This window comes from Cherax quadricarinatus, chromosome 7 (assembly GCF_038502225.1).
Source record: "Cherax quadricarinatus isolate ZL_2023a chromosome 7, ASM3850222v1, whole genome shotgun sequence".
Classification (NCBI taxonomy): domain Eukaryota; kingdom Metazoa; phylum Arthropoda; class Malacostraca; order Decapoda; family Parastacidae; genus Cherax; species Cherax quadricarinatus.
Genome location: NC_091298.1, coordinates 59,295,174 through 59,309,532, shown reverse-complemented (window position 1 = coordinate 59,309,532; position 14,359 = coordinate 59,295,174). Strand labels below are relative to the sequence as shown.

The 14,359-nt window shown below is 37.7% G+C and overlaps 1 protein-coding gene across 2 annotated transcripts in view; it reads right to left on the bottom strand.

Annotated features, from left to right (window-relative positions):
• Window positions 1–14,359, bottom strand: part of LOC128687048 (uncharacterized) — a 195,726-nt gene that overhangs the window by 73,347 nt on the left and 108,020 nt on the right. For both annotated transcript variants that reach the window (XM_070082543.1, XM_070082544.1), the window contains exons 60-63: window positions 13,952–14,075; window positions 13,215–13,405; window positions 4,709–4,847; window positions 4,212–4,320 (exon numbers count right to left, since the gene is read on the bottom strand). In XM_070082543.1, coding sequence (XP_069938644.1) covers window positions 4,212–4,320; window positions 4,709–4,847; window positions 13,215–13,405; window positions 13,952–14,075 — 563 coding nt within the window. The remainder of the gene's footprint in view (window positions 1–4,211; window positions 4,321–4,708; window positions 4,848–13,214; window positions 13,406–13,951; window positions 14,076–14,359) is intronic.

Sequence of the window (14,359 nt, the reverse complement as noted above, 5' to 3'; positions counted from 1 at the left end):
GGTATATAAAGGCTCAGAGTGAGGTGAATACTAGTGAGGTACCATTTCGATGTTCACTAGTGGTAGTAGTAGTAGTAGTAGTAGTAGTGGTAGTGACAAAAGTAATACAATATGGTAGAGCAATTAATTCGTACATGAGTAAAAGGATATAAAAGCTATTACTTGGGTAACATAAAAATAGGTTGGACAAATATAAACTGGAATGAGGCAGCTTGTTTCAGTGTTCACTCTCTGTGCTTTGTGTAGTATAACAGGAGAGACTATGTGATGGCAGGGTTTACTGTTTTCAGGAGGATTCTTGCTAAGACTTCGGAGATGGTGAAGCTGCCGTTGTTTTGTTTAATTGTATTCGAAACAGCGATCAGTGCTGATTCAAGGCACTTGCGTGTGCGGAAATTAGTTTCTTTTATCACTAATTGGGGGTCTCTGAATTTCATAAGATGATTGGTGGAATTTTGGTGTTGTACACAGGCGTTGTTTAAGTTGTTGTTCCTACATGCGTATATGTGTTCATTGAGGCGGGTGTCGAGGTTTCTTGCTGTTTCACCTACGTAGATCTTGTCACAGCCTCCACAGGGTATAGTGTAAACTCCTGCATTGACTGGTTCGTGGTGCTTGGGTTTTGTCCTGGTTAGATCCTTTATTGAAGTGGTAGAAGCGATGGCGACTCTTGGTTACGTTACGTGGACGATGTCCTCGTAATAACTCCAAAACGTTTTGATGTACGGGATCTTCAGGCAAGGCTCAACGCAGTTGAACCAGTGATTCAGTTTACACTAGAAGAAGAGTCCAATGACAAGCTACCTTTCCTCGACGTCCTCATTCACAAAGTAGACAACAACCTAAGATTTCAAGTTTATCGGAAACCCACCAATAAAAATGATCTCACACACTTCTATTCCAGTCAAGATACCAAGACCAAAAGAGGCATCATCATCGGGTTTTTCCTAAGAGCATACCGAATTTGTAGTCCTGAGTTTCTTGACGAGGAATGTACTTACATTCACCAAACATTCACTGAGTTACAATTTCCTTCTTTTTTCATCAAAGACTGCAAGAAAAGAGCTCTTCAGGTCATAAATTCTCCACGCATCAACACCGCTCCCAACAAAGTTATAATTCTTCCCAACAGCCAGGTTGCACTAAACGTCTCAAAAGTACTTTCACAAGCTAACACCAGAGTCGCCATCGCTTCTACCACTTCAATAAAGGATCTAACCAGGACAAAACCCAAGCACCACAAACCAGTCAATGCAGGAGTTTACACTATACCCTGTGGAGGCTGTGACAAGATCTACGTAGGTGAAACAGCAAGAAACCTCGACACCCGCCTCAATGAACACATATACGCATGTAGGAACGACAACTTAAACAACGCCTGTGTACAACACCGAAATTCCACCAATCATCTTATGAAATTCAGAGACGCCCAATTAGTGATAAAAGAAACTAATTTCCGCACACGCAAGTGCCTTGAATCAGCACTGATCGCTGTTTCGAATACAATTAAACAAAACAACGGCAGCTTCACCATCTCCGAAGTCTTAGCAAGATTCCTCCTGAAAACAGTAAACCCTGCCATCACATAGTCTCTCCTGTTATACTACACAAAGCACAGAGAGTGAACACTGAAACAAGCTGCCTCATTCCAGTTTATATTTGTCCAACCTATTTTTATGTTACCCAAGTAATAGCTTTTATATCCTTTTACTCATGTACGAATTAATTGCTCTACCATATTGTATTACTTTTGTCACTACCACTACTACTACTACTACTACCACTAGTGAACATCGAAATGGTACCTCACTAGTATTCACCTCACTCTGAGCCTTTATATACCCTCTGTGTCCATGTATTGTTTGTAATGGCTTGATAAAGCTCCTGGAGAGCGAAACGTTGCCACAATAAATGTCACATTAGTTGCACTTGTGTCCTTTTACTTTACATATCTTTTGTGATATACAAGAGGCCACAGATTAAGCTTTCCAAGCAATAATATAGAACAGATAACAGAAAATCCTTCCTCTTTCAAAAATAATAATTCTGTGAAACAGTTTAGCTGTTAAAGCTGTCAGATAGTGCTACAGATTATATAATACATGAATTAATCTCGTCCAACAAAATGGAGGATCCTTCGAAAGCCACATTCTTTCCATACCTTCTTTCAGATGCTTTGATTATCATAGATAATTAACATAAGCTTTCAAGCAAATTTGATACTATCAGCTAAGAATACTTAAATCCCTGCAGTTGGAATTAGAGTAAACTCTTACCATAGATGCACAGATATAAATATATATACTGTTCAGTGCATAAATAACTCAAATGCCTAGATACTCAGGATTCCTCTGCCTTACTGAGCTATTATAGCCACTAGACAAGGAGTAAGATGAAATATAAGATAAGATTTTGCTCAGACTTTTAGCCTGGAGGTCAGCAACCCAATATAGCTCAATAAAGTCCATGCAACATCAGGGACTGTCAGTCTTATTTCGACTGGGGCCCAATAGTTTTCTAACACCATGATGTGACCCACATCAGTCAACATACACCCAAGTACAAGGGCAGCAGGTGTAAGGAAACATCCCCAACGTTTCACTGGTGCTTGGGAGCAGTCCTGGTGAACTGAGGATACTGTCTACCAAGCCACAAGTACCCACAAGGTAAAATGCATCGGCCATTTCCCACCGAGGCAGGGTGGGAAAACCCCCCAAAAAAGAAAAACTTTCATCATCATTCAACACTTTCACCATCACTCATACATAATCATTGTATTTGCACAGGTGCTCAGATACAACAGTTTAGATGTCCCTCCAAACAGCCAATATCCCAAACCCCTCCTTTAAAGTGCAGGCATTGTACTTCTTATTTCCAGGACTCAAGTTCAGCTAACTGGTTTCCCTGAATCCGTTCACAAAATATTACCCTGCTCACACTCCAACAGCTTGTCAGATCCCAAAAACTATTTGTCTCCATTCACTCCTATCTAATGTGCTCACACACGCTTGGTGGAAGTAAAAACAGGTATCTGCAGTAGATAATCCCTTTAAAATACTTAGGTTCATCCATTATACAGTCCAGTACAATACAATGCCTGGATGGGAATTCTGTAAGGCAGGAATTTATTGTTTCATGTTATATAATGACAAGGGTACTACTACAAAACAAATATTTTCAATACAGTATTTGCAATGCCTTTATCATATTTGTGGTACTGACCTTAATGACATGTAGCTGAATAAGTTTAAACATACTCTGCTAACATAATGATTGGAAATGCAACAAAATTTTCAAGTTATGAAAATTTTATATACTTAATCATAATCTTCATAATCTATATTGCATATAATCAGCTATGTTACTGTATTTCTTCAATTACCTGAATACATGGATATGTATAAAGCAGAAAAGAAATAAGTTATTTGTATTTATATATTTTGGAAGAATAACTTATCTATTCTGCACATCAGAAGATACATCACTCTCATCAATTTCCTTTAAAAATATATGAACCATGCCCTAAATTTAAGAGTTTAATAACTTCTCCAAAAATTCTACTTTTCAATACTTATCAGCTATAAAATCATTGCACCTAATTTAAAATTTCTTTCCATGTATTAATAACCAAATTAGGCATAAAAGGATCTACTCCAGAACTGAATTTCCAGTAAAAGCCTATATAGTCAACTACAGTATTTCTTTTATGGTATTGTATAGCCATGTTGGGGAAAGACAGCTAAGGGCTTATCAATGTCCCTTTAACCAAACTCAAATGTGTTTCCATCTAGACATCTATCCAGTTATTGACCAGACCCAACAGTGCTTAACCTGAATGACTGAATGATACACACATCAGTAGTGCCAGGTAGAACACTGTACAAGTGTAGACAAGATAGTATAAATGCATGTCAAAATATGTAATATAACCGGAATATGGCAAAGATCATTATTAAATATAAAAAGAAAAACATTCATTTCTTCTTTATGAGGTCACCTTGCCTCAGTGGGAGACAGCTGGTGTATTAAAAAAAATGGCAGAGTCTGCAAGGATTTCATAAAAAAATCCATCATACTATATTCCTTCCATTTCAGAAAGCTCTTTCTTTCCTTCAGCAATGTCATACTTAACTTGTGGAGCTAAAAATATCAACACACATATCTTAAATACACTATTGTACTCATGTTTACACATTTAACAATGCACCTACCTCTGACTGGTTCTAGCCATAGGTTATTATAGGTCACACTTTTTTGTAGTAGTTCAAACTGACAAATAACTCGAAATCCAAAACCAAAGGCTGATGATGGTAGCAGACACTGTAAGTATAAAACAAGTTTTCTCAGAAACTGGAAAACATATTTTATGAATAAATGGCTGAATATATAAATAATTAAAAAATAAAACCCTCTGAAAAAAGATGGAAGAAGGGATGGGAAGGTGGTAGAATGAAGTCTGTGTGATAACAAAATGGATAAAGAACATTTACAATCTTGCTATTATTGGAGGGAGAGGTAGAGGCAGAGGTTAGTGGCAAAATAATAGAAAAAATAAATAATTCAAATAAAGTTTGCAATAGGCATATGAATGAGAAAAATTCATAAAAGTTTCCATAGTGACTCCTCATTGTTAATTATTATACTTATTTGTACAATGCCAAAATTTAAAATTTTATTTGTCTTTCCATGTCAAAATATCAATACTCACTGAAAGGATAATAATGGTGAATGGTGTTTTGGCTTCTATTATTGAGATTGAGATATATGGTACATTAAACACCAACAAGCTCATCACTCCTATAAAGACAGCCAACACTGTTGATGGCACCAGGCAGGACACCATGTAACTGCAGATAAAAGAATGATACACTGACTATTTAAAATACACAAGAAAAGAGGCAGATAAAAAAATATTCAGACTACAAAAATATTTTCAGATAACACTTACTCGTAGCAATGACTGGCCATGAAAATGTAGAGAATTATTTTTCTCCATGCACCTGGTCCTTATTGGCAAGGATATTTTTTTTCGTAAAATAAGGAGCAATGTACAGGTGTAAAAGCTTGCTCTGATAATTAAAGAAAATTGTGAATAGAATATATGATGTAATAAAGCTGGTAGAATTACCGACAATATGTAAAGTAAAAGGACATAAGTGCAACTAATGTGACATTTTATTGTGGCAATGTTTCGCTCTCCAGGAGCTTTGTCAAGCCATTACAAACAGTACATGGACACAAAGGGTATATACAGGCTCAGAGTGAGGTGCAATACTAGTGGTAGCAGTAGTAGTAATATAAGTAGTTAGTTAGGCAGCGGCAGCAGCAGTAGTAGTAGTACAACATTATGTTAGAACAATTAAACAAAACAAAGGCAGCTTCACTATCTCTGAAGTCTTAGCAAGAATCCTCCTGAAAACAGTAAACCCTGCCATTACAGTCTCTCCTGTTAATACTACACAAGCACATTACAGAAAATGAACAGTGAAACAGGCCTTCTCTATCCAGCCTCCAATAAAAATATTTGTCTAACCTATTTTTATGTTTCCCAAGTAATAGCTTTCATATCCTTTTACTCATGTGCAAATTAATTGTTCTAACATATAGAGTAAGATATAAACAGCTATTGGAGGATAGATGGGCTAATGAGAGCATAGGCAATGGGGTCAAAGAGGCATGGGGTAGGTTTAAAAATGTAGTGTTAGAGTGTTCAGCAGAAGTTTGTGGTTACAGGAAAGTGGGTGCAGGAGGGAAGAGGAGCGATTGGTGGAACGATGATGTAGAGAGAGTAGTAAGGGAGAAAAAGTTAGCATATGAGAAGTTTTTACAAAGTAGAAGTGATGCAAGGAGGGAAGAGTATATGGAGAAAAAGAGAGAGGTTAAGAGAGTGGTGAAGCAATGTAAAAAGAGAGCAAATGAGAGAGTGGGTGAGATGTTATCAACAAATTTTGTTGAAAATAAGAAAAAGTTTTGGAGTGAGATTAACAAGTTAAGGAAGCCTAGAGAACAAATGGATTTGTCAGTTAAAAATAGGAGAGGAGAGTTATTAAATGGAGAGTTAGAGGTATTGGGAAGATGGAGGGAATATTTTGAGGAATTGTTAAATGTTGATGAAGATAGGGAAGCTGTGATTTCGTGTATAGGGCAAGGAGGAATAACATCTTGTAGGAGTGAGGAAGAGCCAGTTGTGAGTGTGGGGGAAGTTCGTGAGGCAGTAGGTAAAATGAAAGGGGGTAAGGCAGCCAGGATTGATGGGATAAAGATAGAAATGTTAAAAGCAGGTGGGGATATAGTTTTGGAGTGGTTGGTGCAATTATTTAATAAATGCATGGAAGAAGGTAAGGTACCTAGGGATTGGCAGAGAGCATGCATAGTTCCTTTGTATAAAGGCAAAGGGGACAAAAGAGAGTGCAAAAATTATAGGGGGATAAGTCTGTTGAGTATACCTGGTAAAGTGTATGGTAGAGTTATTATTGAAAGAATTAAGAGTAAGAGGGAGAATAGGATAGCAGATGAACAAGGAGGCTTTAGGAAAGGTAGGGGGTGTGTGGACCAGGTGTTTACAGTGAAACATATAAGTGAACAGTATTTAGATAAGACTAAAGAGGTCTTTGTGGCATTTATGGATTTGGAAAAGGCCTATGACAGGGTGGATAGGGGGGCAATGTGGCAGATGTTGCAGGTGTATGGTGTAGGAGGTAGGTTACTGAAAGCAGTGAAGAGTTTTTACAAGGATAGTGAGGCTCAAGTTAGAGTATGTAGGAAAGAGGGAAATTATTTCCCAGTAAAAGTAGGCCTTAGACAAGGATGTGTGATGTCACCGTGGTTGTTTAATATATTTATAGATGGGGTTGTAAGAGAAGTAAATGCGAGGGTCTTGGCAAGAGGCGTGGAGTTAAAAGATAAAGAATCACACATAAAGTGGGAGTTGTCACAGTTGCTCTTTGCTGCTGACACTGTGCTCTTGGGAGATTCTGAAGAGAAGTTGCAGAGATTGGTGGATAAATTTGGTAGGGTGTGCAAAAGAAGAAAATTAAAAGTGAATACAGGAAAGAGTAAGGTTATGAGGATAACAAAAAGATTAGGTGATGAAAGATTGGATATCAGATTGGAGGGAGAGAGTATGGAGGTGAATGTATTCAGATATTCGGGAGTGGACGTGTCAGCGGATGGGTCTATGAAAGATGAGGTGAATCAGAATTGATGAGGGGAAAAGGGCGAGTGGTGCACTTAGGAGTCTGTGGAGACAAAGAACTTTGTCCTTGGAGGCAAAGAGGGGAATGTATGAGAGTATAGTTTTACCAATGCTCTTATATGGGTGTGAAGCATGGGTGATGAATGTTGCAGCAAGGAGAAGGCTGGAGGCAGTGGAGATGTCATGTCTGAGGGCAATGTGTGGTGTGAATATAATGCAGAGAATTCGTAGTTTGGAAGTTAGGAGGAGGTGCGGGATTACCAAAACTGTTGTCCAGAGGGCTGAAGAAGGGTTGTTGAGGTGGTTTGGACATGTAGAGAGAATGGAGCGAAACAGAGTGACTTCAAGAGTGTATCAGTCTGTAGTGGAAGGAAGGCGGGGTAGGGGTCGGCCTAGGAAAGGTTGGAGGGAGGGGGTAAAGGAGGTTTTGTGTGCGAGGGGCTTGGACTTCCAGCAGGCATGCGTGAGTGTGTTTGATAGGAGTGAATGGAGACAAATGGTTTTTAATACTTGATGTGCTGTTGGAGTGTGAGCAAAGTAACATTTATGAAGGGGTTCAGGGAAACCGACAGGCCGGACTTGAGTCCTGGAGATGGGAAGTACAGTGCCTGCACTCTGAAGGAGGGGTGTTAATGCTGCAGTTTAAAAACTAGTGTAAAGCACCCTTCTGGCAAGACAGTGATGGAGTGAATGATGGTGAAAGTTTTTCTTTTCCGGGCCACCCTGCCTTGGTGGGAATCGGCCAGTGTGACAATAAAAAAAAAATTGTATTATTACTACTACCTACTACTACTACTTATATTACTACTACTACTACTACTACTACTACCACTAGTATTGCACCTCACTCTGAGCCTATATATACCCTCCGTGTCTATGTACTGTTTGTAATGGCTTGACAAAGCTCCTGGAGAGCGAAACGTTGCCACAATAAAATGTCACATTAGTTGCACTTGTGTCCTTTTACTTTACAGAATATATGATAATGAAACAGTATAATATGAAAGTGTACAAGGTAAACTGAAGGCCACACTAAGCAAGTCAATAAATTAATTACCAATAGCAATATATTTTTTTTTATTTATTTATTAACAATTTGAGCACACATACAGAGGTACAAAAAAATACAGATAAGAGCAGCATGCCAAAGCCACTTATACTATGCATAGCATTACAGGCTGGCTTAAAATTAACTTAAGATTAACTAAGCAATGATGAAATCAGTGATAAAACATTAATGTAAACAGATTACTATAAAGCACAAGTGAGTATTACAAAGACTGGTCATATGGTTGCATGCATTGTTGTACATTCAGTCGTATGGAGTATTCTGTTAGGTAGTGTATTTAAAAATAATAAAGTTAGATTGGGTTTTAGGTTTAACATTTATGTGATATAATTGTGAGAAACATTTAAGATATACAATTTATAAGGTTCAGTTATTCAGTATTTATTTGGTTTTGGGTGAGTAAGTGATCTTTGAGAAGAGACTTGAATTTATAAACAGGTAGTGTTTCTTTTATATTTACAGGTAATGAATTCCAGATTTTAGGGCCTTTTATGTGCATTGAGTTTTTGCATAGTGTGAGATGGACACGAGGAACATCAAAGAGTGATCTGTGCCTTGTGTTATGGTCATGTGTTCTGTTGAGGTTGGCAAGGAGATGTTTGAGGGGAGGGTTAATATCAGAGTTAAGTGTTCTATGTATGTAATAGGTGCAGTAATAAGTATGGATGTTTTGTATGGTGAGTAGGTTGAGTGTATTGAATATTGGTGGAGTGTGCTGCCTGTAGTGAGAATTTGTTATCATTCTAACTGCAGCCTTTTGTTGGGTAATTAATGGTTTGAGATGGTTAATTGTTGTTGAGCCCCATGCACAAATTCCATAGGTGAGATAGGGGTAAATAAGAGAGTGATATAGGGCCAGGAGGGCTGACTGTGGAGCATAGTACCGTATCTTCGATAGTATGCCTACAGTCTTGGAAATTTTCTTAGAAATTTGTTGTATATGTGTATGAAATTTGAGTCTATTATCAAGGTGGATTCCTAAGAATTTTCCCTCTGTTAGCTTTGTGATAGGTGATCCGTTTATCATTATGTTAAGAGGGACATCTGAAGCTCTGTTACCAAACTGAATGAAGTAGGTTTTGTCAATGTTTAGTGTAAGTTTGTTAGTCCTCATCCAGGTAGATATTTTCTGTAATTCGGTATTTACAGTATTGGCTAGCGTGACTGGGCTCGGGTGGGAGAAGACGTATGTAGTGTCATCTGCAAATAGTGTGGGTTTGAGTAATTGCGAAGCATTTGGTAGGTCATTTATGTATAGGAGAAAGAGAAGAGGGCCAAGGACACTTCCCTGTGGGACACCAACTGTAATTGGTTGTGCAGAAGAGTTTGCCCCATTTGCATACACATATTGGCTTCTGTTGCTGAGGTATGACTTGAGGTAGTTGAGGGAGTGCCCTCTTATACCATAGTGTGACAATTTTACGTGGAGCAAGTCATGGTCAACTGTATCAAAAGCTTTACGTAGGTCAATGAAGATCCCCAGTGGGACTTCTTTTTTCTCTATTGCAGTGTATATATGTTCTAGCATGTGTTATCTATGTTATCTATGGAGGCAAAGAAGGGAATGTATGAAAGTATAGTAGTACCAACACTCTTATATGGATGTGAAGCTTGGGTGGTAAATGCAGCAGCGAGGAGACGGATGGAGGCAGTGGAGATGTCCTGTCTAAGGGCAATGTGTGGTGTAAATATTATGCAGAAAATTCGGAGTGTGGAAATTAGGAGAAGGTGTGGAGTTAATAAAAGCATTAGTCAGAGGGCAGAAGAGGGGTTGTTGAGGTGGTTTGGTCATTTAGAGAGAATGGATCAAAGTAGAATGACATGGAAAGCATATAAATCTATAGGGGAAGGAAAGAGGGGTAGGGGTCGTCCTCGAAAGGGTTGGAAAGAGGGGGTAAAGGAGGTTTTGTGGGTGAGGGGCTTGGACTTCCAGCAAGCGTGCATGAGCGTGTTAGATAGGAGTGAATGGAGACGAATGATACTTGGGACCTGACGATCTGTTGGAGTGTGAGCAGGGTAATATTTAGTGAAGGGATTCAGGGAAACCGGTTATTTTCATATAGTCGGACTTGAGTCCTGGAAATGGGAAGTACAATGCCTGCACTTTAAAGGAGAGGTTTGGGATATTGGCAGTTTGGAGGGATATGTTGTGTATCTCTATACGTATATGCTTCTAAGCTGTTGTATTCTGAGCACCTCTGCAAAAGCAGTGATAATGTGTGAGTGTGGTGAAAGTGTTGAATGATGATGAAAGTATTTTCTTTTTGGGGATTTTCTTTCTTTTTTTTTGGGTCACCCTGCCTCGGTGGGAGACGACCGACTTGTTGAAAAAAAAAAAAAAAAAATGTGTATAATAGCATCATTAGTATTTTTATTAGGCCTGAATCCAAATTGGCAGGGGTTGAGTATGTTTTGGGAGATAAGGTAGGAGTAGATTCGTTTATGAATTAATTTTTCGAAGATTTTTGAGAGAGGGTGTAAGTTGGATATTGGCCTATAGTTATTCAACTCTGTTTGGTCTCCTCCTTTGTGGATTGGGGTGACCCTTGCTATTTTGAGTACTGTAGGGAAGGTGGAGGATTCAATGGATTTGTTAAAGAGTGTTGCAATGATTGGTGATAGCACTTGTGACACTTTTTTGTATATAAAGGGTGGTAAGGTATTTAAATCTCCTGCCTTGTTTTTTAGTGCGTTGATAATAAGGGAGACTTCGTATGGGTTAGTCGGAGCTAGGAACAGTGTGTTCGGGTAGTTGCCGGTGAGGTAGTCATTTGGTGGGGTATCTGAGCTTGGGATTTTATTGGCAAGGTTTTGTCCTATAGTGGAGAAGAAATCATTGAGTCTGTTTACTGTTTCTGTTGGTGGGAGTTGGGGTTCATCTGATTTTGCTAATTTTATTTCGCTATTTCGTGATATCTTTTTTGTTCCCAGAATTTCTGATAGGGTTTTCCAGGTCTTTTTTATATCACCTCGTAAGTTGGATAATCTGTTCTCATAATACAATTTTTTTGCCCTTCTTATCAGGCTGGTTAGGATTGACGAGTAATGTTTTGTTTGGTCTCTGGTTATGTGACCCATTCTGTACTGTTTTTCATATTGGTATTTTGTATTTATGAATTTGAGAATGCTGGGTGTTAGCCAGGGACTGTTCAGTCTCTTAGCTGTCATCCGTTTAGTTTTTTTAGGGCAGTGCTTGTTATAGAGGTATTGGGTCTTTTTTAGAAAATTATTAATACATTCGTCAATATCTGTATAGATTTCTAGCTCAGTGTGCCAGTCAATGTTTGCTACTGCTGTTGTGAAGTTATTAATGGCTGCCTCACTGTGAAGTCTGAAGGTGACTTTAGTAGTGTCTTGGGGTAGTTTACCAAGAGTTGTTATGAGGAAAGTAGGGTAGTGGTCTGTGGCATTATCTGTAATTATGCCTGATTTTAAAGGGGATATGGTGTTGGTCCAGATGTGGTCAAGTAGGGAAACACTAGTCTCTGTAACTCTTGTAGGTTTTGTTACTGTTGGTAGCAACATACAGTTACTCATTGTATTTGTGAATTCAGTAACGTGGGGGTCCTGGTCTTGCAGGAGATTTATATTGAAGTCACCTGAGAGTAGTAAGTGATCTTTGTTCATGCATGCATCAGTTATCATACTTCCTAGGTTTTGACTAGATTGGCTAATGTTTGACTGTGGAACTCTGTAGATGTTTATCAATGTGAGAGGTTTTTGTAGGTATTTGGATTTGAATTTGGCTATTATATATTCCCCATGTTCATCCCTTGTGCAAGTATTAGTGATACATTCTAGTTGGTCTGAGTAGTATATGGCTGTGCCACCCCCTTGTTGGTCTGGCCTACAGTTGTGTATGGCTGTGTAACCAGGAATGGCATAGACATCTGTACTATCAGGCTTTAGCCAGGTTTCAGCTAGTGTAATGATGGACATATTGGCATGTAAGGAATTTAGTAATGCTATGAGGTCATCGTAATGCTTGCTTAAAGATCTGATATTGTAGTTAAAGAGAGTTATGTTGTTGTTGGCACTAAGAAGTGCCTTTGATTGTTCTGCAGTGTAGTAATTACAGTAACTGTTTGATTCATTTAAGTCATTAAATAAGAGGTTGGTATCAGGATCAATGCTTGTAATCATAAGATTTGTAGTGAATCTATAGTTAGAATTAAGTATAAAACAAAGTAAATAGTCTTAACTGTATACAATGCCTGCACTTTAAAGGAGGGGTTTGGGATATTGGCAGTTTGGAGGGACATCTAAAGTGTCGTAGTCGAGGACCTGTGCAAAGACTAATATTTTCACTTAAAATGTTTTAGAATTGGTAATTTTTCAGGGTCTGGAATGGATTAATCTTATGGGAAAAATTTATTCAACAGTCATACAACTCACTATTCAAACAGCCTCCTGGAATGGATTAAGTTCAAATAACAAGGTACCATTGTATTATGAAACAGGAATATCTAAAATTTCAAATTTTTCTAAAAGAACAAATGTAATTTGGAAAAGTTCCCTATTTTGCAATTTTTTTTTTTTTATAAAAATGAGAATATTTTCAAAATATCTGAATTTCAAGTGATCACCACAATGCCTAATTTTCTGAGTATAAGCCTAAATTAAAAATATAATTTCAGAAAATGTCTCATTTGGAATTTTGTTTTTTGAACAAGGGTAAATATCAGATTTTCATTACAATACTGTATTTCATACAGTTGTCTATAATTTTAACACCTTCCAACTGTTCTGAAAGGAGAAATTATATTAATGTATTATATATGGATTAGTTTGCCCGATAACATTGCATATTAGTGGCTTTCTTTGTGCCTAACACTTTTATTACATGTAAACTACATTATTTTTGTACTGCATCAAAAGAAATAAAAATCTGAATTTGAATATGAATATATAAAAATTTAACACTGGACGGAAAGTTGAAGAATCACTCACCAAAAGGAAATAATGCTCAGCCCGTAGCAGAAGAGAAAGGCGAAGAGTACACCAAAATTGACATTTGGCTGAAGACCTCCAAATTTGTCAATGAGTGTGACCAGCAGTGTGATGAGCAGGAGAAGCAAAAGTGAGTAAAACAACCAGACCAGACGATCCAGCCACAGCCTTAAACCCATCACTTCCTGAAGCTGTAAATATGTACACACAACGTGGTTTTACATTTCATGAATCCCTTGAGATACAGTAAAGATAGAGCTCACTTGTAAATATGTGTGTACCAAAAAGTTTATTTTGCTAATTTGGAAAAATAGTTATCATTGCTCTTGTGTCAATAAATTTGGAAATACTTAAGTTCATTACTATGTACTGTAATTTAATTAGCTAACAAAAATGATGGGGCCCAGTCCCTATATCTATTGTGTCTTGTGGTAGTCTTTCAACTACCACTCACAGGATGGGTATGGGTATGCATAATATAGCTTTGAAACAAACTAAAAGAGTCAAATTTTGTAAACGGTAAATATTAGAGGGCTACCTGAAATACTGCACAATAATACAGCAGTCCCAAGCAGAGTATGTATGTATTATGAAATGAAGAATGCATTGAAACCAGTGGTGAATATGAATGCTGACTGCAAGCAACTCCTAATATTGTGAAACAAAGGACAGTTACAAATAGTGATGCAGTTTGGTATATACGTAGTACCTTTACTTCAATACCTGTTAAGTCTCACCTGCCTGTTTCGAGACTCTTTTTCCTGCACCAGCTGGAAGATGAGGAACACAACAAAAATGGTGAAAGCCATCAAAGAGAACAGTGAACTCATCATGGGAGACAGATTCAGCATATTTGTAAAACTGAAAAGACAATAAAATGTATTTTATGAACATTTTATGATAAAGTTTAATAGCTTTCATATACCTAGGAACAGGTACTTAAAATATTTTATTAAATGAATACTACCAAAGTATTAAGTGTATCTAATGGGACTTAAAAGGTATGTTTGGAAATGTACATAGCTAACACAGTCATCAACCTATTTTTTTTTTTTTTAAACAAGTCGGCCGTCTCCTACCGAGGCAGGGTGACCCAAAGAGAAAGAAAATCCCCAAAAAGAAAATACTTTCATCATCATTCAACA